This window comes from Corvus kubaryi, unplaced genomic scaffold (genome assembly GCF_017639235.1).
Source record: "Corvus kubaryi isolate FWS band 111438036 unplaced genomic scaffold, C.kubaryi_AGA036_p1.0 64957, whole genome shotgun sequence".
Classification (NCBI taxonomy): Eukaryota; Metazoa; Chordata; class Aves; order Passeriformes; family Corvidae; genus Corvus; species Corvus kubaryi.
The window spans coordinates 101,240-126,471 of NW_024581640.1; the positions used below are offsets into that span (position 1 = coordinate 101,240).

Consider the following 25,232-nt stretch of genomic DNA (forward strand, 5'->3'; position numbering starts at 1 on the left):
GAACATGTGACCTGCCTGTAAATGTCTTTAAGTCACTTATTACCTTAGGTTAATTGACAGGATTCTCACTGAACAGAAAGATGGTGTTTTAGACTCCATAGGCTACTTACCTTTCTTACAATGCTGTAAAGCACAGATACTTTCTCTTTCCATTGACTATTTAGGGAGGCTGCATAGGACATTATACTAGATCTTTAACTTTCAGGTGCTTAAATTAATAAATGTCATCTCAAGAAAACATGGGAGCCTCAGGCTCTGTATTATTAAAAGCAAAAATGTTATCTATGTTGCAAAGAGTAAACATTCACTTGCAAGAAAAATACTAGATAAGCTCTTACGTTATTACCAGGCCTATAATATCTGTAAGTTCACAATAAACACTGTAATATTTCATCTCATAGTCTCTATTTTTCAATAAAAGAACTTTATTCCATATTATGTTCTGTTTTTCTGGTGATAAAATTAATTTTATACCTCATTTAGCAGCTGTATTTAGCAGACAATGATTCTAGGAGTAGAAATAATTTACACAAATAATACTAATAAAGGTAAAGTAATAAAATAGTAAAAAGGTAACAAGGAAAGCTAAAAAGAGGAGAAACGAAGCAAAATTAAACACTTTGGACAGTGTAGCTTTGGCCAAAGCTCTGACAGATCTTGTTAAAATGACAGTGGGTACTGAGGAGAAGCATTGGATGTTTTTTACTCAGCAGAAACTGTGAATAAGTTTGATTTAACCGAGGCTGAGAGGCTGTAAATTGATTTCTTGATTCATTTAGGACACAGTCAGGGGCAGCATATAGAAAACCCTGGAGAGAAGAGGACAGCATTATTGTTTCCTTCCTTAATAGGTGTAAAAGGTTGGAACTCTGTCAAGTGGCAGCAAGTTCATCTGTGTAAAAGACACTGCAAGGTATTTGCCCATCAGACACATCGATTGCTTGATGCGAGGCTGAACCATGGGTGACAGCCTCAGCAGCTGCCGGTGGCTTGCTGCCTCCCAGAGCTGGGGGAAGGAGATAACAGGGAATAACCGGGATGCTGAGCCAGCCCAGCCCTGCAGCCAGTCACACACACCACCAAGCTCAGGCACTCAGCCCACAGCTGCGCTGCTGACAAACCCCAGGGGGGTTATCAGTCACAGCCTGCTCTGTCTTGCGTGGCATTGCTTCATGAGCTTAAGAGTTAGTTAAAGATTGGTTTGAAATTACTTCACAATTAGTGAAAACTAAGTTAAAAATAAAAAATCAAGTTTTTATATTCTCACATCCCTCTCTCAAGAGAGGAAATGAAATTGAAGAAAACAAGTTTTGAAAAACTAAGATGCTAAACTACATACAAAACCCACAACTTTTATTTTTAAACACCAAGATATTTATAAACAATGGTCATAAAATACCATTGAAACAATTCTCTGCGTTAAAAAAATATTAATTCAAGTATCTGGCACTGGAGACACAAGGACTTAAAGATTTTTAGAGGGCATACCTCAAAAGCAATTTTTTTAGGTCTTCAGGACGACCCAACGAGTTAGCTATCAACATATAATAATAGTTTACCACCATTTACCATTAAAAAAAATGCTACATATATATAAAAGATAAGCAGTGTGATAGCATTTATAACATTTCATCAAATCACATAAGTTGCTTAGTTTGCAAACATAAATTGGAGTTGGTTGTGGTCATTTAAGGGCCACAACCTGTATGTACAGAAACAGTCCACCAGTGATGTTAATGGTGTGTTAAAAAACATCCCTTCTAGTGTTGGAAGCTATTTTATACTTTGAACATCTGAACTATTTCTAAAATACAGAATATTTCTGTATAGATGTTTATATGTTCAGGTTTTGTTTTTCAATAGTCATAATGCACTCTAACTCTCCCATATCTACATCTGTGATAAAGAAAACAGGTTATAATTACAGCAGGGGTATTTTTTGCCATGGTTTGAGATTAGTTTCCCATTTTCTGACAGCAGTAAGCACAACCTGTAGAGTTCAATTTACTCCATTGAACTCAATGTAGTCGGCGACCTCTTTCTATGAAGAAAAAGTCAGGAAGGATCTTGGTTATCAGATGGATAAAGGAATCATGCTCCAAGTGCTTTCTATTTTGCATATATATTGTGCCAATCTTTGTGATATTTGTATATTAGTTAGGCAAATGTGCTAAAATAATAAAATATTATATTATCTTGAAATAATAATTGTCTCTCAGTTCTTTTAAACCCTCTGCTTCCTCAGCAGAAATAAATCCCACAGTTTTGGTGATATTGTACAGGCATTCTAAAGAGGAGTGAGCATTTGGATTTATGAGTAGTGATGCTGGAAGTAGTTCTTCGAACTTGTATTAAAATGCTCAACAAACTCAACATTATACAAGAAAAAGTCCTGTGACAAGAGATTAACCTTAGCCTTCAAAAGAAACCATCTTTACAAAGGAGCTGAAGCCATAAAATATGCTGTAAGCATGCTGGTCACTCTCCTACCTTATCAGGCATTTTCTTCCTTCAAACTTTCTCTTCTATTTTATAAGTAGTAAATAACCTGGCAAAAAAAAAAAAGAAAATCAAAAATCTTTTTAATTTTTTTTATATTTTGTTCAACTCACAACATACAATTTCTCCATTCAAAGAACAAGAGGGGCTGACCAGGGGCAGCAAAAGTATCTGGTGTAAGAAAAGAGGGAAAAGGCAGACTACTGAAAAAAGCTGTTAAACTATAAGGTATAAACTGCAAACTATTCTGTAAGAGGATTGCAGAAGAGCAATGTAGTCCTCTGAGGGGATAAAAAGGGGACTCTTAAAATTCATTTACCATTAAGCACAGTTCCCCCACTGAACTCTCAATATAGAACAATGTTCTACTGAGACCCAGTGGAAGTGCTCTTCAAGGTGAAGTGCTTTCATTACAGATGAATTATGTGCCCTGTGTATTGAATCAGTTGCAGTTTCCACAAAGATTATAAATCCAAATAGACTGAACTGCAAGAATCCAGAATATAGATCATATCTTACTTTAAGGTTGCCTTTTCACAAAGCCTACTTGGTCTGTACTTGATCCTAGCTGCAAATAGTTCAGCATCCAGTTTGATATCAGCATTTGAAAAAAAGCAAGTAGTGTGATCCAGACATAAAAATGTTGACCCTCTTTTTCTCTTTATATGAACTGGAATTTTATGAGATAACCTTTGTTTCTCATTCTCTTTCACAAAGATATTCCATTGAAACATTTCAGATAATTTGATTAATTTGGAAATTGTCAACTTTGAAATAGCTCAGAGTTCAATCATTTTCTCAAAGTAAGATGTTTTGTTCAAGCATATTTCAATTTTAAGATGTAGTACTTCCATATGTGCTTATTTTAAATATTGCTGTTTGCATTCTGTAAAATTCATTGGATATCAAGTGAAGGAAATGGCAAGATGTCCCAAAAGACAAATTCAGATGCTCTAAAATCCTTTATCTATTTCCTGTTCTAGCTGGCACATTACCTCTTTTCTCTTGAAGGTTGTGTGTGAATGCTTCATACATTTGTTTCTTTTAGTTTTACCTAATCCTTCTTGACACTGTTTCAGCAATGAACAGAATCAACACACTAGATTTATTCATTACTCTACAGAGTAGAGCTTATTTTAATGTTCTACTAAGAAAACTTGAAACCCTTGTATTTATTTGTTTGGAAAATGACACTTTCTATCCAGAGGGGATTTTTTGTTTTGTTTTCACATTGCTATGCTGGCACTCTTAGCATGGATAATGGCCCTGGCCCCTTCCCAAAGAGGGGGATTTCTGTGCTGTGTTTAAGATTCTATAGCACCATGCCAATACTCTGTCCCTGTTTCTGCTCTGTTGATACTGCACAGCGAAGGTGAAATAGTACAATAACATAATCAGCATTAGTGATGTATATTTGGAGTCATATTTCAGTTAGGGGTAAGGAGGTCACAAAAGTAATTTGAAGGAAAATGAGAGTGAAAATGTGCAGAATTTACTTTGCTAGCTGACAGGCATTGGCAATAACACCAAGAACTCAGGACTAAAATATTTTTGTTGTTCTTTTTTTTACAAGTTTCTCTGTAGCAGAACCATAAGACCAGGGAGTAATCCAAGTTTATCTCTACTTGAATTTTCAGCCAGTTGTCTATATACTTTAACCTGATTTTTGTTTAAACAAAGCCTTAGTGAAATTATGAAGCACTATCAAATTTCAACCCAAATTAAGCATGTATCTGTATCTTGCAAATACCCTCCATTCATTACACTGGCATATATGATGACCTTTGTGAAAGCAGTGAATTAGACACTAGGTTTCTGAGTGGTTTTCTAATTTTGAATGTCCAGAGGACAGATGATTTCATTAAAATTAGCGCTTACAGTGGAAGGCTAACTAGGCTATGGCACGCACAATACAAAGTTTATATGGCCCACAATAGACTTTGAGAAAAAAAAACCACTAAAAACACATAGCCAAAAGAAAACCCAAACACATATATATATATATAAATATATATCTGTAGAAAGTTCAGAATTAGAAGACATTTTCTAATAAAAAAGGATATTTTCTGTAAGAGACCCCTAAAAACTCAGAATGTGCTGAATAGCAGAGGAGGTTGGAAAAGGGAAATGAGAGGAAACCTGTCATTAAAGCAACTGCCTGTGGTATCCCATGACTCATGAGAACTTCCTGAACAAAGCAAGCTTACCTAAAATCACAAAAAAACCCCAACTCTTCTGTTATCATATGTAACCACAAAGAAATTTATGATAGTGGCATATCAAACTAGTCCCTGTTTCCTCTGGTTACAGTTAACAATTTTCTTTTTATTTTTCTGAATAGTTTTTCATGTCCTGTTGCCTCTCATGCCATTTATCTACTGTTTACAAGTCCTGGGCAGGAAACTGTAAAAGGACCCAAACCACTGGAATGATAGGCGATAGTTGGAATGACACAAAATGTAAATACAAGGATAAAGTCTGATAGCATGATGAGCTCCCATCCAGGAAGAAATAGAGATGTCAGTCTGCTCTTCAGATTAAATGCAGGGGAAACTTTCAAGCTCAATATCCTATTGAAAGCTGGCATATGAATTAAAATGGAAAAAAAAAGAACTAAATAAAGCAACATAAAGTACAATAAAGCTCAAGTGGCAATTCCCACATGAGTCGTTCTTTTTGCACTTGCAGGACTAAGATAAATAACTGATGTCCTCAGGAATCTCATGAAAAAGACCTACAGAATTCATTAATTGAGGGAATTAAATTACACAGAATTTGTTTTCTAAGACATTTGAAGTTATTGGTGGATTTGACGATTAAAATGTCCCTATACATTTACTAGTGCAATGTTCACAAAGAATGTTTATTATATTTATATTTATATTTACCAAGGTTATTTAGGCAAGCTGCGATGCAGCAGGCCTGGTTTATTATTTCAATCTACCCAGTTGCTAAAGGTGGCATAAGGCAGAAGGTGTGGACAAGGAGAGCAAAATTAAACAGATAGTAAAAGAAAATTCTTTTTGTTCTCAGTTAGTGGGTGATCTCAAATCAATTCTAGGTAAAAGATTTTCAGATTGTGATCAAGAAGCTGAGAAGCAGGAAATTGTATGAAATAAGCAAATACATAGTTATTTTTTATTATTTTTTCACATCTATCTTGACACAACCCAGAATAACTGTTGATTATGCCACACTCTTAATCCAAAAATATGTCATGTCTCTCAGTAAACCATGCTGCCCGTGACAAAATTATGTGGTTCATAACACATTTTCCAACAGAATTCTCCTTCAGATTTGCTCTTTCACATGTTGTTACCTCGGCAGTGCTACTGCAAATTATATTTGTGAACTGGGAACAACAACAATTGACTCCAAAACCATGGTTTTCACTAGATTGCAAAATTCTAAGTGTGTCATCCTCTCCTTCTGTTAAATGCATGTGGCATTTATGGACCTTAACAGCTCAGTTTGAGGAATTTTTTCAAAATAAATACTTAATAAGTTAATAGCATAACTCATAACCTCTCTTAACATGGAAAGAACTACTTTCACTGTACCCTGGTTTCTGTTCCTTTTCATTCCACTTGACTTTTTGACTGGCTTACTATCCCACATACAAATACTTTTGAGACAGCATGGAGCAATCAAAGCCCATTTTTCACTAACTAAGGAACTGACATTTATTTATTAAATATATATAATCCATTGACTTTATAGACCTAAATAATTTAAGACCATTACTGTCTGCAGGATATGAGTTCTGGCTTATATAAACTAGGGAATTAAGTCTTTGTCCATTGAGTTACTATGGTAACTTCATGGACTTCCCGGTTGCTGTTGGCTTGCAATGAATTAAAGTCAGAAACTCAGACTCCTGAAACAAGGGGAATTATGTGGATGAAGTTGCTTTAAAAAAGTGAGCTATCCATAGAAACCTATTACAGTAATTTCTTTTGTAAGAACTTATTTTGGGGGCAGATTTAATCATTATGATTTAGTAAATCATGATATCTCTGAAATCTCATGCCTATTCATATGTTTATATGCATTCAAGTTATCCAGTTGGCTCCACAGGAACCAGATAAAGCTCTACAGCCTGATGAAGGAAAGGAAAAGTCTACAAAGCAGGCATGTTGATGTCCAGGTCCAGGGCCAAGAAGTGGCTTGAAAAGTATCCACTCATTAATGAACTCTGAAGCACTGTTTGCTCAATACAAATTTCCATGCGCCACTGTGAAGGAAATAACTTTAAAAAGAAGTACCCAAAGTCTTGTACACCACTTTTAAAAAATATATGTGTGCATCCATGAAGAAGCCTCCTATCTCCTGTCTTGAGATTTTATTAAAGTATTACTTCCCAGAGGAAATTCCCCTCATGTGTCTCACAAATCTAGTAATTAAAGCAGTGAGGTATGGGAATTACAATCCATTCTTTTTCTTCCTGCTCTTCCCCATGAGTTGCTGTTTGAATTTACAGAGACATATAAAAGTTACCAATAAAATTTGGTAATTGTCATGACAGAAATAGTCCTGGTCGTATTTTGCCAACTAAACACCATAAGCCTCTAATTTTTATAGTCAAGTTTCCAAGGTAAAACGTTGTTTATGATACAGTTGCTTCTCTTTAAGAAAATCAATACAGATAATGCTGTGAAATTAGTTGCATAAAGTCAATTTTACCCATAACATATTTTTAAATTTCATTTAATTTTGTAATGGCGGGTTTAATTTTTTTGATTTTTAGTTTTTTGGTTTTATTTTAAAGTTTACATTGTCACCTTTAAAGTTTACATTGTTGCCTTTTTAAAGTCTACATTGTTACTTTGTTTCTTTAACCAGAATTTTTTCCAGGAAATTAATATTTTACCTTTACACATTCTTATCCTGGAGCTGTTAGCTTTTTAAACATGGATCATCAGGGAATAAGTTGGCTATTTGCAACTCAGTTCAACTCCCAAGTTTTGTGCCTTCTGCTCATCAACACAGTTCTTTGTGGCTCTTTGAAATCTTCTCAGATTACTTCTGCCTACCACAAAATCTGCTTCTTTCTTGACTGCACAACTTTTGGCAGTACTTCTTGGGCCACTTCATTATCAAGGTCTGATAACAATCTATAATTAGTCTGATAATTTCTATTGTTTTCTTAATCCTTTCTCTTACCTGCTTTGTTCTGGAGAAACTACTTTGCCATGAAAAAAGAGCATTTTGCCAGAGACCATGCAGTGCACCACACTGATGTCACAGCATCAGCACCAGCCTTTGTTTTAATATTCTTTTGAAACAACTGAGAGTACTTCATACTTAACAGAGTTCTCCATTGATTTCTCCCAGACATGGGTCTCTTGCTTTGAATTTCAACAATGCATAAATATTTAAGATGAAAAGACACTAAGCCATCCCATAAGCAATATTTCTGAATAACTTCAATTGAGCTATACTGGATATATCTATAGATTTTAGCTAAGTATGGTTTTAAAGCTGAGGAGAAAACTGAAACATGCAAAGGACTTGTCTGCTCTTTTCCAAAGCCCTGCTCAACAGAACAGTGTACCGAGCAGGAGGGAAGTTGTTCTCTGAATGTCTCCTCTGGACTGAAAATCCCCTGGCTCAGCACACTTGGTGCCCCTTTCTGATGCAGGTCTGACTCCAGGTATAGCTCCTTTCTTTCCGAATCACTGTGGGAAAATGAAGTCTTGCATCTGACTCTTCCAGTATCTCACTTCTTGTCACTTACCATTCACCACGATTTCTGCCATATTAAAGTCATCCTAGACAGGATTTACTTTCCACATGATCTCCTCCTGTTTCTTCCTGTCTCCTCCACTTGCTTCTTGGCTTAAGAAGCTTCTTCGATTGTAAGAAAAAGTAGGTGATGAAATGCAAAAATGTCGTGTCTGATTGTGCATTTTAATACTCTTATAATACATAAAGTACTGATGATATAATACATACAGTCCTGATCTCCACTCAGTTGGACATACAAAAGCTAAGGCTACAAAGTACATTAGAGCTCTTGAAATTGGCAAAATTATCCTGTGAATGACACACAGGGACTTTGGCTCAACAATATAATAGAGCACAATTTATTTTTTACAATAGGCTTCTATGAAGTAAAATATCAAAGGAAATCTGCACAGAGAGGTCTATTTGAGAGATAACATTGAGCAGAGAAGCAACAGAGGGTCACACAGGTAATGAGAGGAGTATGACACACAAAGATTATAAAGGGGGAAAAAGATGCAATAAATTGTTATTGCAGATGACCTACAGCAGTGGGGACAGAACTGACAGGTGAAAAGGTAATTAATTAATCTTAGGTGCAAACAGGAAACTTTTTAAATGAAGAAAGGGGAAAAAAAGTGGGGCAGAATATTCAGTGCTTCAGCTTCTCAGTGAGAAGGGAGGCTTCAATGTAGGTTAGAAAGAGGAAGAATCATGTTGTAGTGATGTAAAAACTGGCTGGAAAAGGAAAGAAATTAATGAAAAGTTTAAAAAATCAGAAAAAAAAGTATGAAGAAAGAAAGAACAATAGAAAAAACAATATTTTTCCAGCTTCAAAGAGATCAGGGTGTCTGGCTTTCTTCTATCAAAAGCACTAGTCCAGAACCTAAGTAATCTTGACAACTAACAAAAACAATTAACTGAATTAACATCATCTGAATTTTGGGGGTTACTCTTAAGTCTTTAGCCATATTGAAATTTTATGGAAAATTGGATTCCACCTTTTTTTTTTTTCCTTTGCCCTCAAAAACAATGTAAAACTTGAAGAATGACCAGGATGTAAGGACCTGTGATAAAAGTGTGTAGAAATGGCAGCATATGTGGGTATTCAAGGCACCAAATAAGAGCTAGGAATTTTTCAAAAGCTCTTTCCTACATAGATATAATACGTTAGGAAAATCACCCACAACAGAGTGAAACCTGAACAATGACTTTTCAAACAGCAAGTTTCAACACATATTCTAGTGGTGTTCATGGCTTTCTTATTAATGGATTTTTAGTCAAAGGGGATTAATAATTAATAAGATTGTCCAAATATATCTTATTTTGGTTCTTGATAAGGACTATGTGGAGTGGTAAGGGCAGTATAAACAGTATTTTCCCTCCTCTTTATAGGAAGAGTTGCATTTACCAAGTAGCAAGATAGTAAGAGAAATTCTAGGGATAGGCATGAAAGTAATGGACAAAAATTATGCTCTGAGATATCACAAGGCCACTTGACTATGGAGACTGAAGTCCCAGATATTATGCAACTTAGATTTTATTTTTGCCTAATCTGATAGGCAAAAATAGTCTTTGGTGTTATGTCAGAATATAGGAATGTCAGAGGGATCTAAAGTCACACATATCCTTCAAAAATAGCTTTTAAGTCAATAATTTTTGGAGACTGAAATATCAATAGCTAGAAACTTCATTCTATTTTCACAATTTTCTTCATCTATGACTCCCATAAAATATTATTTCATTAAAAAAAACAGCAGAGTTTACAAATCTGATGGGCTTTGTTGGACTCTATCTGGAAAATTTTATTCCACACCTTGAAACATGACAGAAAATAAAAGAAATCCTTTTTGAAAAATTTTGATATGAAATTGTTTGTACAACACCCTTTGTGTTGTCTGGATGACCTAACGCTCTGCTTCTACACTGTTCTTAATACCTCAGTGCCTGAAAAGTGCTCACAATATTTAATTGAATCACTGAGAACTTTATTGGATTAATATATATATTTGATATATGAGAGGTTATAAAAGGATACCAGCCTTTATTGTAATTCATAGAATTAGTGAAGATACATTCTTGGTAGTAAAGCAGAACAGGGAAATATTAAAATCAGGAGTAAGAGACAGGCAAGCCTCTGATCATTGAGACTTAAGCAAAACTGAAACTGAGGTTATTGCATTGCAGGACATAAGGGAAGATTCATCAGCTGAGTACTACATTAAGAGAATAAAAAGGCAAGAAAAATATTATATTTTTAGAAAGTTTGTCAGTTAGGTATTTTTCATCTCTATTTCTCGCTGTTCTGAACAATATGCATACCCTTCAATGTGTTTTCTCTTTCAAAAACCAGGCAAATTCTACCCTTTCCTATCTGGTACAGCTGCAGACTCTCTGATGCAGGTGCATACTTTCAGCATTTTTCCAACTGACTTCCACTGTGGTGGTGCACAGACTTTTTCTGTCCATGAACTTAAATTATACCTTTAAATTGAATAACTAGATTATGTATCAGAGCAGATTTTCAAGCTTATAATGAAAAATCTTCATACTATTAAAAGTATTTGTTCCTTGCTTTATTTACCTAATGTATGTTATTAATAAACAGGTAACAAAATAAGTTAATGAAAACTTTAAAAAAGTACGTCTTTCTTTTTTTTCTTTTTTTTTTTTTAATGTAAAGGTATGGTTTCCTTAACTGCTTATAAGAGACTCCTCTCTTCACAATTTATTTACTTTACAAATGCACCCTGGTAAGTTTCCTCAAATATAAGCATTAAAATCTGACTTCATTCTGGTTTTCCGTTGCAATACAGTGGATGATTTCATTGCAGGGTGTTTCTGCTTTACCTTGCCTTATGTGGAAAATTAACTCTAAAACCAAACCCAGAAGTTTAACATAAGTCAAATTCTAGCAAAGAGCATCCTCTTAAATTAAATATCAAAGCTTCTTTTTATCTCATGTTTGGAGGAATTAAACCTCCTCCAAAACCATGGAAAAGGTGAGTTCACTGCACTATTAATTTTAATGTATGCAAAGAATAATTATGAATTAAAGCGATTAAAGGAACCTAAATCCTAAAGAGAGTTTTGGAGCATTTCGTGAAGTGCCATCCTGAAAATCATTTGGCAAACAGATTCAAGTGTGAATCACAGAATGCTGTCCTTTACATCATTATGCTGACAAGTGGTTCTTCAGTACTGAGTGGTATCCTGCAGAGCCAAAAATGTTCCAGTAGGATTTTCCCAGTGAATCAAACATCTTGTAATTGGATTTGCTATTTGCCTACAATAAAAAGCAAATGCCAGAAGGCAAGAATTTCTGTATTTACTGTGTACATGTGTTAGGCTTTTTAATCAGCAAAATATTTATGCTAAAATACATGGGTTTAGTCATAATTTTCTATAGTGCAAACTATCTTAAAAATAAATAATAGTCCCAGTCAAGGAAAGCTACAATTAAAACTAAATGTTTGCTTATTTTTAGTGTAAAGAGTGCAGTGTACCACAACTACTGGCACAACTGAATCTTTTAGCATCTCATAGTCTGTTTACCAAATCGATTTTTACATCAGAATAAAATTGCTGAAGCTATTGAATGAATGCAAAAAATGAGCATAATTTTTCATAAAGTTAAGTTCTAAGGTAAGCATTTCAATTTTTCTTTAGATAGGAAGCACCTGGAATGAAGTAGCATATAGCATGGCAGAAAGTCTGTGAAAAAGAACAAAATATAATCATTCATTTACCAGTGTTTAGACAAGAGACACAGATATTCCTCCTACTTCATTTTTCCTCCCTACAAAGAAGTGAAGTAGGTATGTCTGTGTGTCTTGTCTATGAAAGTATTCACCAAATAACTTCATGCTTCAGTTAATAACATATGAAAAAGCTATGCTTCCAGAAGAAGACAAGATGCTTTATCAACCAAGGAGCAATCCCAAAGGTTTAATTGCCTCTGGAGAAATCCACTGCAGCTCTGTGTGTGTGTCAGTGTGATGATTTTGGTGATACCTGCTGGTCTCTTTGGGGGATGCCAGTAGACTTCAAATAAAACAATTACTTTATTACTTTCTGATGTTGCAGATTTAATTTTAATATTATCTTAAAAAAACAGTAATGCAAACATAGAGGAAGTTTACAGAAACATTGGCTTGCCTTTGGTTCAATCCCTATGCAGTGTTCACCTTAACCAAAGGTCATCTTTGTAGAGCAAAAGCTGTCTGACAGAGTCCTGCCCAACAGCAGTTTATCCTTACACACACACACTCTATTTTGTTGGTGGGAATGGTGTGGGTGACTTTTGTTTTACCCAGAGACTTTTTAGGTGGATTGGATTATCTTTTTCAGGTTCTTTTTAAAGGATCTCAAAGAAATTACGATGACAAGACTTGGGTCTCCTGCCATGGTCAGGACAGAAATATTTAAGGCTGTGCTTCCAGTTCTATATTATATGATTGATAACAGTGAGTGAAATAATGATTTCATGTTTCCATAATCATGAGAATCTTCATTCACAGAATCACAGCAGTGAGTGGCAGCAATCCCCTAAGTCAAACATAAGAATGCTGCACCACACAGAAATATTGAGCTGGTCCCAGCTACATATATCTTCAGAAAACTTACAGGTCAGCAATCAATTAATCAGTTCTCAAAATACTGGTGGATCAGAGTTGAAAAGGGCAAGAGACTGGTTACATCATCTTGTATGCTTGTGGCCATCAGGAAATAAGTATTGTGAAGCCAGTTTTATATGCCAAAGTTCAAATGGAATAAAATACCACCAGTAGTCACTGACTTTTAATTGTTTAAAGAGTTGTTTCTCAATATTGTTTTACTCATGTCTACTGGTGATTAATATAGGGAATTTCCACCAAGGAAATGAGAGCTACCAATGATACTGCAGAATGAAGTTGTAGAACATACAGTATGGCACCACATCCTTTATACTATTGCCCTTGACCTGTGGGCTGAACAAATAATAGCTCTACCTCCCATTTTCTTTAGTCACTGCAGAAAATCTCATCCTTCACCTTAGCCCCCTTTCCCCTCATTTTCAACAAATTTGCTGCCTTTCCCTGGAGCTGCCATAGATTTTTAATGGAAGACATAGGATTTCGAGAAATAAATGTCACAATCTGATACTGCAAAAGATGTTTTGAATATCTAGTATGGACAGAAATCTAGTTACCGCTTGTCATGCTTTCAAGACTCAGGGTTTTGTCGTCCAAAATGTCATCTGGGCTTTTTGTACAATGCAACAGATCTTGTAGTAAAATACGGGGATGTGTTAATATACTGTGTTATTACATAAAACACTATGAATTACATGATTTCTAGTGAGTGTGCTCTACACTGATTAAAATCTACAGCCTTAAAGGTACTGATCAACTAAAAAATTCACTTCTCTAAGCTATTTTGAACATGTATATCTGAGAGATAATTACACTGCTAATTCTATATAATAGTTTGAAGGCCTTCCCTAATGGCACAATGTATTTTTGCAAAATGAAGAAAATAATGTGCCAATTAGAGTGAAGCAAAATTTAAGTACATTCATAACATCTAGTAATTGCTCTCCATGTAAATGAAGTTCTGAGTGACTGGCGGAGACACATGCAGCCATACTGTGTTAATATGCACTACCAGACAACATAATTTGGTCAAATGTCACATCAAGATGTGCACTAAAGAAAACACCTCTCAAGGTTAAGTAGTAGCTTTTAAAGTAGCTAGTAGTGCAGCAGACTAGAAAGACAATTGTTGATATACCTCTAATTAATTGACTGAAGAGAATATTGCATTTAGATGTTAGTTCTGATAACCCCAGTATAATTAAATTCAGAATACTTGTTAGATGTAGCAGTCCAAATTTATTTAAAAAAGAAAAATATGTGAAAGGCCAGAAAGTCAAAATAGACTAAATTAAAATATTTAGATTCAATAAAAATAATAGCTACACTAGACTAACCATAAAGAAAATAATTCAGTCAGATTAATAGAAGCTGAGAGGCTCATGGAAAAGGTGCCTTGAGCTACAGCAGGACGGGTGTCAATTTTATCCAGTCACAAAAAATCAATTAATCTATCAGTAAATCACACAATATGTATACATGGTAAACAGTAACTGTGATTGCATTTAGTAAAAATTAAGTTCAAACTGCAAACTAAATTCTTGTAAATTTTCATCCTTTCTCTTCACTGCTGCTTTTTTACAAGCTTAGTTAAACATTACTGTCACAATAGTGATTTCCAGCATAGTTGGAGTTAGATATGCCATATTTATTCCTTAGGAGTTAAGTACACCTTCTAATGTCTCCAAAGAAAATGGTTAAAATACATGAAGAATGGAAAACTTACTTAAAAAAAAAATCTTGGTACCAGTTGAAAAAGACCAAATCACAGATAAAATCAATGAGAAAGATAATGCAGAGCTTTAACACTCCAAACCTGTAAAAATTATTATCCTACTCTATCTGAAATTCAGCAAAGGTAAGAAGTCGCAAGAATAGGATTAAGCCCACTACTTTGCACACACCAGAAGGTTTTATCATTGTTCTTTAAAGACTATAAACCCAAAAACAAACAAGCAAACTCACAAAATATATGCATTAATTAAAATAATTGAGATATATGCTATTATATATCATTAATTCTCTGAGAATTCTAGAAGTAGTATAGTCTAAGTGCCTACCATATTGTGCAAGACCTAAACTAGTCAATAAAAATGAGTCTGTATCTGGTGCTTTCTGGAAAAAAGATAGAGCAATATCACTGTAATACACTAGGATCTTCAGTTTTCAACCACTTTAAATGCAATAAAGACAAATAGCCAGTAGACATAGTACAAATGCACAAGTCTGTAGTGGAGAAATATGAAGGTTTCTATTTCTTTAAACTTTTTATAACATGGTAATCTGTAGGAGTTAGTTACACATACACTTTCTTCTTTGTCCTATTAAGTGAAAATTAAAGATAGCAACATACAACAGAGATAAATTTCACTACAATCATAATAACACCGATGCATAAAACAGAATACACAACTGAAGCAACATCATGTTAAGGCTGTTCTTGAGATAAGAAATGTCTCAGAAGCTGCATATTAATGAATTAATTTAGCTTACATGAATTATTCCTCTTGTTGTTTGCTTGATGCTATTAAATCAAGCAAAGACAACACCAAATTCCGCAAAAGGAATGCCTTTTGGTTTGGCTTTTTTTTTTTTTTCTGCTGAGTACTTTCAAGGACAGAGAGATTTGTTTTTCTCAGGAATCACTCTTTCAAAATTGTGCTGTAAATAGGATCAAGCACATGTAGGAGAAGGTCATAATGGTCTCAATCTTAGGAGTGTCTACCACATCCTTTTTTACCATATTTCACTGTTTTGCTACCTCCTAACTAAAGGCTTTACTTATATTAAACTATGGAACTTCTGTTACAAAATTAAGCTGGTTGTTCCTTATTCTTCTAACTAATAGAACTGGAGCAGAATTTTTCATCACCTGCACTGTAATCTGCTGTTTGGAATTTTTTGTTAATGCTTTGGAAAGCTGTTGTTTGTCTCCACCTTTAGTCTTTTATTTTCTCCACCAACAAATATGTAACTTCACTGTATCCCAGAAGCAGTATTTTTTAGACCTCTGCTTCTTTCTATTGTTTTTCTTGCAATGCTAGGCAGTAGCATGTATTATATTATAATGTAATTACATGGTCATAATTTAAAAAAAAAAAAAATTAAAACAAATCAGAACCAAGTCAGACTACCAGAACACCTAAAATAACATCCAGTTTCAAATGGATACAGGATGTCACTTGGTGAACATTCCAAAACAAACTTAATAAAGGACTCACCAACTTTGTTCCGAGAAGGTAAATCTGGTTTTAGCTATAGGAAACTCATGGTTTTCATTGGGTATGAAAGGAAGATCCTCCTCTAAAAGCCTGAAAATGTGTCACCCACTTATTACAACTGCAATGGATATTCTCATTACTCTGTTCTAAGGATCAGTCTTTATTATTGCAATCCACTGTATGTGAGAGAGTGGAGACCTACTTCCCAAAGCACAAGAACAGAACAATGGTTCCCATCTCTTTGTTCCCCGTGGGAAATTTTTAGTGATAGGTCATTTGCTCATCTCTGAAAATATATTTGTTTTTTCAATGAGAAACAATTCAATTAAAAAATTATCTATTTGTGCATATTACTACAGCGCCCAAAAGCTCAGTGCTTTTAATCCTCCCTTCTATAGCATACTATAATTACAACACAGAGTACAAGGTCATTTCATTTACAAAGACCATAACAAATGAGTGTAAAACAAGAGACAACTGACAGACAGGGAAAGACAGGAAAGTACAAGGGAATAATGAAGCAATTCCAGACTCAGTGATAGGCAGCAGTCTCAGCACAGAATCATCTTAAACACTGTGAGTCCTTTTTTATTTCTTTTTCCTTTAAGTAGGTAATACTGAAATTTAGATTTTTAAAGAAAAGCCTAGAAAATGGTAAGAGAATAAGAAATTATTTTCTGGATATTTTATGAGAATTGCTTCTGAGACGGAGCTACAGTCAGTGGAAAAGAAAGAAGGTGATTGTTTCCCAAGAGAACAATTGGATTATAAAAAATGGCAACATGTGCTGGCCAGGGGCTGGAGGCAGTGTCTCAATGCCAAATGAGTAGGAAGATGTTGGAAGCAAATAGGCTTTGAAAGGTCCTGAAAGTAAAGTCAAATTGAGAATGTTTGATACAGCAGAGGAGAGAAAAACAGAGATACATATAGATCTCAATTCCATTAAATAGCTTTGTTTTTTAAAGGAATTTGTCTACAATCTGTATTTTCAAGCTAAAGTCTTTTTGCACTAACTGTGTGTGCAACATATCAGAATCTAAAAATGTTTACTTGCCCCAGTTTGTCCGAGACATGATGCTTGGGTCCATGTAACACAGGGTATTAACATAAATTAATAAAAAGGAGACACCAAAATGCTCCAAAATATTAATTGCACACTTTATGCTGCTCATATGCAGCTGCTGAGCACATTGCAGTGAGGCGGCCGACAGCAGACCAGCATTGTCATATTCTGCACCCACACGGTGTTGCTGTCTATACACAGTGTCTTCAGATGAGTTTGAAAATGACTGTTTGTTTGACATTCACTCTGCATGAAATATTGCTCCACAAACCTGAGACATTTCGTTGAATAAGGTGAACGCTGCCAGAACAAGCACCCAAAACAACAAAAGCCTAGCCAGAAGTATTTGCTATGGCCTGGACCGAGCTCCTGTCTCCACATACAAACAGTGATTGAAATACACTTTTCTATGATTCCTCAGAAAGGTCTCCTTGACTCTTCAGCTTTTGTTGTTTGAGTTGTCTGTCCTTTGGTATGTGCTGCAATAAAATGAATGTTCCTTTTCAAGGTTACTTTGTCTGCAGATTACTGTTTAGCATTAAGTACACCCGTTGCATAGAGACTCTCCAAGGTCTTTAGGCCTTTTAAACCTCATTCAAGCGTTATTTCAGAGCCAAGTTGAGCTTTGTTGGCCTTTTCTTCCATGTCACAAATATTATTCTTGCAGTTATAGGAAAATAAGCAGTTTTCTACAGGAGACTGAAACAAGAGGGCACCAAGTCACATTCCTTCTATTCAAATCTCATCTTGCACTGTTACAGTTTACAGTCAAAAAACACAAAATGTGAAGAAATTGGAATGCACATTTTAATCTCTGTGGTTCTATTTGACTTTACTATTAGAACTCCTTTCTCTCTCTCTCTCTCCCTCCCTCTCTCTCTCCCCCTCTCTGCAGATTACATTTTAACAAACTGTTGTCGAACACCATGTAAAGTTGCTGAAAGGAAATAAATAGTTTTCTGTATTATCTGTCTGTCTTTTTAAGCAATTATGGCATTTCCCTTGAGATAAGGATGGGTATTTATATTGTTAATACTTAAATTGTGAATTTAAAATGCATAGATTCATATTTTATGCTGGACAGCTAAAAGACTTATGTATTTTTCTGGTCTGAGGGAAATGCATCCAAATATTTTTTCCAGTGTGTTTTTCAAACTGGCTAGCATGTCAGAAATTCATAAACCAGACAGCTCCTTCATAGGAAAAGGCACTCTTCAATGATAAAGCATTAAATGGTATGGCTAATGCCATTACCAAATGGGGGTTTAAGACTCGAAATGTTTATGGTAGGTATTTTCAAAATTTTTCTTTTTGTCTATAGAAGATGGTTATTCTTAACTGAGCATAGCATTATATTTAAAATTCAGTTTCCTTCATTGTGCCAAAAATCACTGAAAAGTCAGTAATAGCTTATAGTTTGTGAAAAGCCTTCATTTTCTGAAAGTATACATAGTGGAAATGAAACTAGCTACAGAAACCTACAGGTTTCAAGATATATTTCCCCTTTGTCAGTTTAATTGGAGACAATAATGTCAGAAGTAGTAAAATCTGTTAAGACAACTTCTATTCACAGAATCAAAGAATCACAGAACCAGAATATGCTGAGATAGAAGGGACCCACAAGAATCAGAGTCCAAATTTTAGCCCTGCACAGGACCATCCCCAAGACTCCCACCATGTATCCAAGAACACTGTCCAAATGCTTCTTGAACTGTGTCTACAGGCTTGGTGCTGTGATCATTTCCCCGGGGAGCCTACTCCAGTGTCCAAACACTCTGTGCGTGAAAAGCTTTTCCTAATATCCAACTCAAGCCTCCCCTGACACAACTTCAGGCCATTTCCTCAGGTCCTGTCACTGGTCACCAGAAAGGAGAGATCAGTGTCTGCCCCTGCTCTTCCCCTCCGGAGAAAGTTGTAGACTGCAGTGAAGTCTCCCCTCAGTCTCCTCCAGGCTGAACAGACCAAGTGACCTCAGCCACTCCTCATGCGGCTCCCTCTCAAGGCCCTTCACCATCCTCGTGGCCCTCCTTTGGATGCTCTGTAACAGCTTAATATCTTTCCTATATACCCACCCAAACCTGTCCCCAGCACTCGAGGTGAGGCTGCCCCAGTGCAGAGCAGAGCAGGACAATCCCCTCCCTTGCCCAGCTGGCGATGTTGTGCTGATGCCCCCAGGACACACTTGGCTCTCCTGGCTGCCACCGCACTGCTGACTGATGTTCAGCTTGCTCTCGACCAGGATCCCCAGGTCCCTTTCTGTGGCACTGCTTTCCAGCCTCTCATTCCCCAGTGTGTACATCCAGTGTTGCCCCGTTCCAGGTGCAGAATCAGGCACTTGCCCTTGTTAAACTTTTTACAGTTGGATATTGCCTAGCCCTCTAATTTTTTGAGGTTTCTCTGCAGAGCCTCCCTGCCTTCAAAGGCTCCTCAAAGTTTTGTATATCTGCATCTTTGCTTAATATCCCTTCCAGTCCTGCATGAAAGTCATAAAGATGTTTAAGAATACATTTAGGAATACCACTAGTGACAGGTTCCCGGTTTGATGTCACCCCGTATCCCTTTGTGCCCAGCCTGTGAGCAAATTGCTCACCCAACTCATGATGTGTTTATCCAGCTGTGTATCAAAAATTTTGTCTAGAAGGGTACTGCGAGAGAAAGTATTGAAAGCTTTGCTGAAATCCAAAAAGATTACATCAACAGGCTTCCATTCATTAACTAGGTGAGATACCATGTCATAAAAGGCAGTCAGATTTGATAAGCAGTACTTTCTTCTCATGAAGCCATACTGGTTTTGACCAATTACTGTGATGTCCTCCAGGCGTTTCTCACTACCTCCCAAAACAACATTTTCGATAACTTTACGAGGCACTGAAATAAGACTGACAAGCCTGTAGTCTCTGGAGTTCTCATTCTTGCCCTTCTTGAAAAATGGGACAACATTCACCAGCTGCCACTCAGCTGGAACCTGTCTGGATTCCCAAGACCACTCAAACATCATTGAGAGAGGTTTTGCAATGACATCAGCAACTCTTTGAGGATTCTCAGATGAATCCCATCAAGCCCTATAGATTTGTATAGATCCAGCTGGAGCAGCGGATCCTGTAAAATTTCAGTCAACTGGGAGTTGATCATTATCTCAGTCATGAGCCTCCAGCTCAGGGCTCTGGGAACCCCCTGGTGCATCATGCATGTCAAAGGCAAAGGCAAAGGGTGTGTTAAACACCTCTGCCTCGTTCATGTCTCTGTTTGCCTGGGAAGGAGAAAGTTGTAAATTTTTGGTGCTTCTTCATGGGACCCTATCACTTTTGGCATTTTTGCAGGAATTTTGCTGAGCTGGGAAAGTGCGTAAGAAGAGGTTAAAAAAATATCTGCACCACTCCATTTCAACTGCCAGACATCAGGGCTACTAAGGCTAGATATTCACCCTTCAGGCAGTTCTGTGACTGCAGCTCAAAATGAGCCCTGTCTAAGCAGAAACATACAATTATTCCAATGAAATTATTCCTAGGCTACACAATACAATTACTCAGCCTAATTTAAAAGATTAGTTAATTGAAGGATTATTTTCCCTTTTTTTTGCATAAAAAGTCCCTGTGTAGGGTATTCATAAAGAAAAGTTAAGCATTTGACTTTCGTGTTAGAGACTGAAAGAATGTCTATTTTAATCAGAAGCAGACTTTGTTTCAGCTCTTTACTTTTGGGGACAGGAGGAGGTATTTGACACTGCAAATCAGCTGTTACATTAACACAGAATCAATACATAAAAGTAGAAAGACAGAAGTGATGTTTTGTCAAATTTTTCTTCTTTTTTGTGTGTTTCACAGATTAAGATTTATTGAAAGAAGGGTTCAGCATGAATTTTTCTGCATTTCTACGTCTCATGGTGATATTGGTTCAACTTTGGCCTTGCTCTCTCAGCCTGCGAAACTCCAGCGCTCAAAACACAGTTCAGTCTTTCACAGCAGTTCGAAGAGTGAAACGTGGCTGGCTGTGGGAGCCTCTTTTTGTGACTGAGGAACAGAATTCACTGGATCCTCTGTACATTGGACAGGTATGAATAGTCACAATTCAAGGACAGTACAAGGTTAGATTAAACATGCTGATTAGCAGCTCCTACCCTGACTTGGAAGACAAAACATCTCCAGCGACATGGAAATAGCAACAAATGTAGAAAGAAGAGATCAGGAAGACGTAATTAGGCAGTACTGTATCTCTCCTTTCCTATGACCTTGCTCAAGGTCAGAGAAGTCCAAGAACTGTAGGCCATGGCAGTACCAAGGACCTTCCTTCACTGAAGACTGCTGTCAAGGAAACTTCACATGCATGCTGTTACTAAAACTAGTTCCATACACAGCAGATTAAAGTATAAAGCTGAAAAGTTCCTTTCTTTCTTCTGAATGGAATTTAAGGACTCATTTATCAACATCTGGCAATTTGCTTGTACTATTTTTGGCACTGCATCAAAGCAGCCATACTGAGTGTAGTGTAGTTTACAAACAGTATTTAGCATGATTTTCTATTACACTAAGTAGCAGCTGATTTACCCCTCATTAATTTTTAATGAAGCTGATTAATACTAAATCCTTTTACCACTGAGAAACTACAGGAATCTGCATGGTTCATTAGATTAACGTAGGTTTAGCACAACGAGCAATTATTTTTCACCCTCCTTTAAAAATGTGCTTTAAGATAATTGTCTTAATGAGGGTTTATCTGCCCCCTTCTCTCTCTGCTTATCATTATTATTATATTTATTACTGTTATTTATTTTTGTATGCTAGAAGTAATTTTAATCTTGAGATCTAGTTTTTCTTTTCTTTAAGGCCCTTTTTAGATGAATGAACCAAAATAAGTTTAACTGCTAATTAACTAGCACTAAAATTTAATTGGGCCCAAAGGGTGAAGTGCTCAAAATTCATTAATTGCTTTTTCACAGCCTTTTCCAAGTAACTACTATGGAAGTGTGATGTCTCACTTCTGAAAGAACAAGTGAAGACTCACTATTTTTTAAAAAATTAATATTACTTTTGCAACACCTTAAAAACAGTTTCCTGCAAAGAAACTTCATAAATGTCATGCATTTTCATGATCTCACCTTTTTATTTCTCACAGGTTAACTGGGGATTTTATTGAAGAATACTGTTAATATATTGCAGTGTAACCATTGTCTAATCAGACATATTTAATTGTGTCTTTTTATTGAGTAGAATATGCGCTGCTTTCAGCAAATGAAGTGGTAGTCTATGATCAACACAGGAATTTTTAGTAATTAAGGCCATGAAGAAAACTGCATCAACAAAAATACAAAGGTAGACAGTCTCTGTTTTTAAATCACTATTCTATATCAAAATCTTTTTACAGTGAGAACTAAATTTTCAAATTTCATTTAACATAGACTCATTACTCCTTTTCCATTATCAAGATTAAGAAAAATAAATGTGACTATCAGCACTGCAATTGCAGATACACGAGGATGAGTACAAAAATTCTTGTTCCCAGTTCTCATTTACAGTGGTAAGACCATTTATTTTGTGCCCAGCCTAAAAAACCAAGTAAACTGAATACCTTTGCTATTCCTTCTCAGCAAATGTCATCTGTAAGAGACCTGTCATTTAACATGTTCAAGGTCATGAAATATTTGTAGATAAATGATTCTTAGTGAAATTGCTAAACACTGGTTATGTCTTAGTAGCCAGTCCAAGGCATGCTCCCAAACCCTAAGGGTTTGATGCATTCTGTGGTCACATCTGAGCCCTATTTTAGTCTAAAGAAGTAGATATAAATCACCTCTCCTATGTGCTGGGTTTCGTGATAAGGAAACCATGATCTATGGATAAGAAAGAATCTGTGTTGCCCCTTAGCGAGATGCCATATTTGGATGGTGTTAAAATGAGTTTGACCAGACCACTTATAAAGGGGGCAACATGGTCCATGTGTAGCACACAATAACTTATGTTGAAAATATTTAAGTTGTTTGTATTTCGAATGGTTCTAAACTCCGTTAGACTTGAAAATTCTGTCTTTTGTACTGGCAAGGATAATTAACTCTGAATATTTTAGGCCTAAATACCTTTAGAGAACTCAGAGCAGGAACTGAAAACCATTCCTCACAGTGTCCCTGTCACATTCTGAATAAATTATCCGTCTGATGCACGCAGACAATTATGCATTATGAAAATCTTACAAGACATAGGTATTCTTCCAAAGAAAAGTTAAAACTATTTTTGCAACTTCAGAAGTTATTACAAAATTTTTGAGTAGATCCAATAGGTAAATGGGCCCTATATACCCCATAGTTACTTTCCTTTTCTATGGCCTCGTAACCTGTAGTGACCTTTAGGGACAATAACCATAAGCAAAAGAGTGAGATAATTAAAGTCAACAGTTAGGCATATTTTTTGCATTTTAAATATGTTGCTTCATAAGAGAAGCGAGCTGAATAGTATATTTTTTTAACTTTAGATCTTTCAATTAGTATCCAGGCTCTTAGACAGTTTGTTCTAAAACCAAAATAAGTGAAGAAAAATTAGAGAATTAATGATATAGAAATTACTGTTCCTATAAAATTCAACTGTGGATACTTGACATATTAGAAAATTTAGTTATTGCTCTTAAAATATTGGTCTATTATATATTTGGATGCTCTACAACAGCTTAACATCTTTCCTATATTGTGGCACCCAAACCTGTTCCCAGCACTCGAGGTGAGGCTAACATTAACAAAACTGTTTTGTTGTCATGAACAAATGCAGCTGGACCAAAATTGTCTCCAAGGCTCAGCTTCATCAAAGGAATCATCACCATAAAGTTCATCTTAGCAATACAACAGAGGATGTAGATCATCCTGGAAGGAAATGGAAAATGTCTATCAATTTATTTCAGAATAAATAATACAGACTTACACCACAGAATGTCTTTCCACCTGTTTAATATTTCAACAGATACAGAACATCACTATTGCACACATTTACACTTAGCATTGCTGAGTACAAAAAAAATATAAACCTTAAAATGTACATGTCATCTGCAATAATAAAAAATTTAGATAATATTTAATGACCTATGCATAGTTTTCAGCAGAATTATAGGGGAGCTGATAAAGCAATGAACTAAAGTAGGCATTCCCTTCACTTCAAAGTAGCTGAAGCATCTCTTTTCAGGTTTATCATGCTTTTATAAGTCTGTTATATCAATAGTTTAAAATTACATATTTTAAATATTTTAAAATTAAAATGGTTGGCTGAAAATGTGACAGCACCTTCTTTCAAATACTAGTATCCAAGAAGACTGATTAGTGACAGGGCTCACTGCAGAATCAAAACAAAGCATAAAAGGAACATTTCAGAACTTTATTCCTCCCAAAGTATGACTTATTTTTCTCTTTTGTACTTTCAGCTGAAATCGGATTTAGACAAGCAGGATGGCAACTTAAAATACATTTTGATTGGGGAGGGAGCTGGAAACATTTTTTACATCAATGAATATAATGGCAAAATTTATGTAACACAAAAGCTGGATCGAGAAAAGAAACCTTTCTACACTCTAAGAGCACAAGCAATTAACAGGAGCACTCAGCTTCCTGTTGAACCTGAATCAGAATTTATCATCAAGGTTCGAGATGTCAATGACAACGCACCACAGTTCTTGAATGGACCTTATGTGGCCAGTGTTCCAGAGATGTCACCTGAAGGTATGATATGTTGTGAACCAAACTCTATTTCCTAATTTTTTCTAGATAGCTGTGTTGATATAAAATCTTAATAGCATATTTTACATGCTGCCTCTCAGTAAGAAGGAAGCAAATTGTTTTACAGCTCTGGAAATTTGCAAAGGTAAATTCTTAACTTGAAGGTTGTAAATACCTCTACTTAGCATTCTTGTTTTTAAATATTTAAGTACCTACATCTATCTAAGTCCTTTTACAGATTCTGGATACACACTTGGATTGACTATAGACATTTGTCTTTCCCATCAGTGATTCAGCCTTGAAACCTGCACTTGTTTAAAAATATAACATTCCCAGTCAAAATAGGTAGAGTACTAGAGCCAGTTGCAAAGAAAATGTGATGGCCACTCTCACTTTCTGCATGT

At 35.7% G+C, this 25,232-nt stretch overlaps 1 protein-coding gene across 6 annotated transcripts in view; it reads left to right on the top strand.

Moving 5' to 3' along the window:
* Positions 1–25,232, top strand: part of LOC121672780 (cadherin-19-like) — a 114,247-nt gene that overhangs the window by 54,874 nt on the left and 34,141 nt on the right. For 5 of the 6 annotated variants that reach the window (XM_042045622.1, XM_042045620.1, XM_042045618.1 and 2 more), the window contains 2 exons: positions 20,966–21,192; positions 24,537–24,831. In XM_042045622.1, the coding sequence (XP_041901556.1) occupies positions 20,995–21,192; positions 24,537–24,831 (493 nt within the window). In that variant the 5' untranslated portion in view covers positions 20,966–20,994. Of the gene's footprint in view, positions 1–11,732; positions 11,869–20,965; positions 21,193–24,536; positions 24,832–25,232 lie in introns of those variants that run through there. The other variant, XM_042045621.1, reaches the window with a different exon arrangement.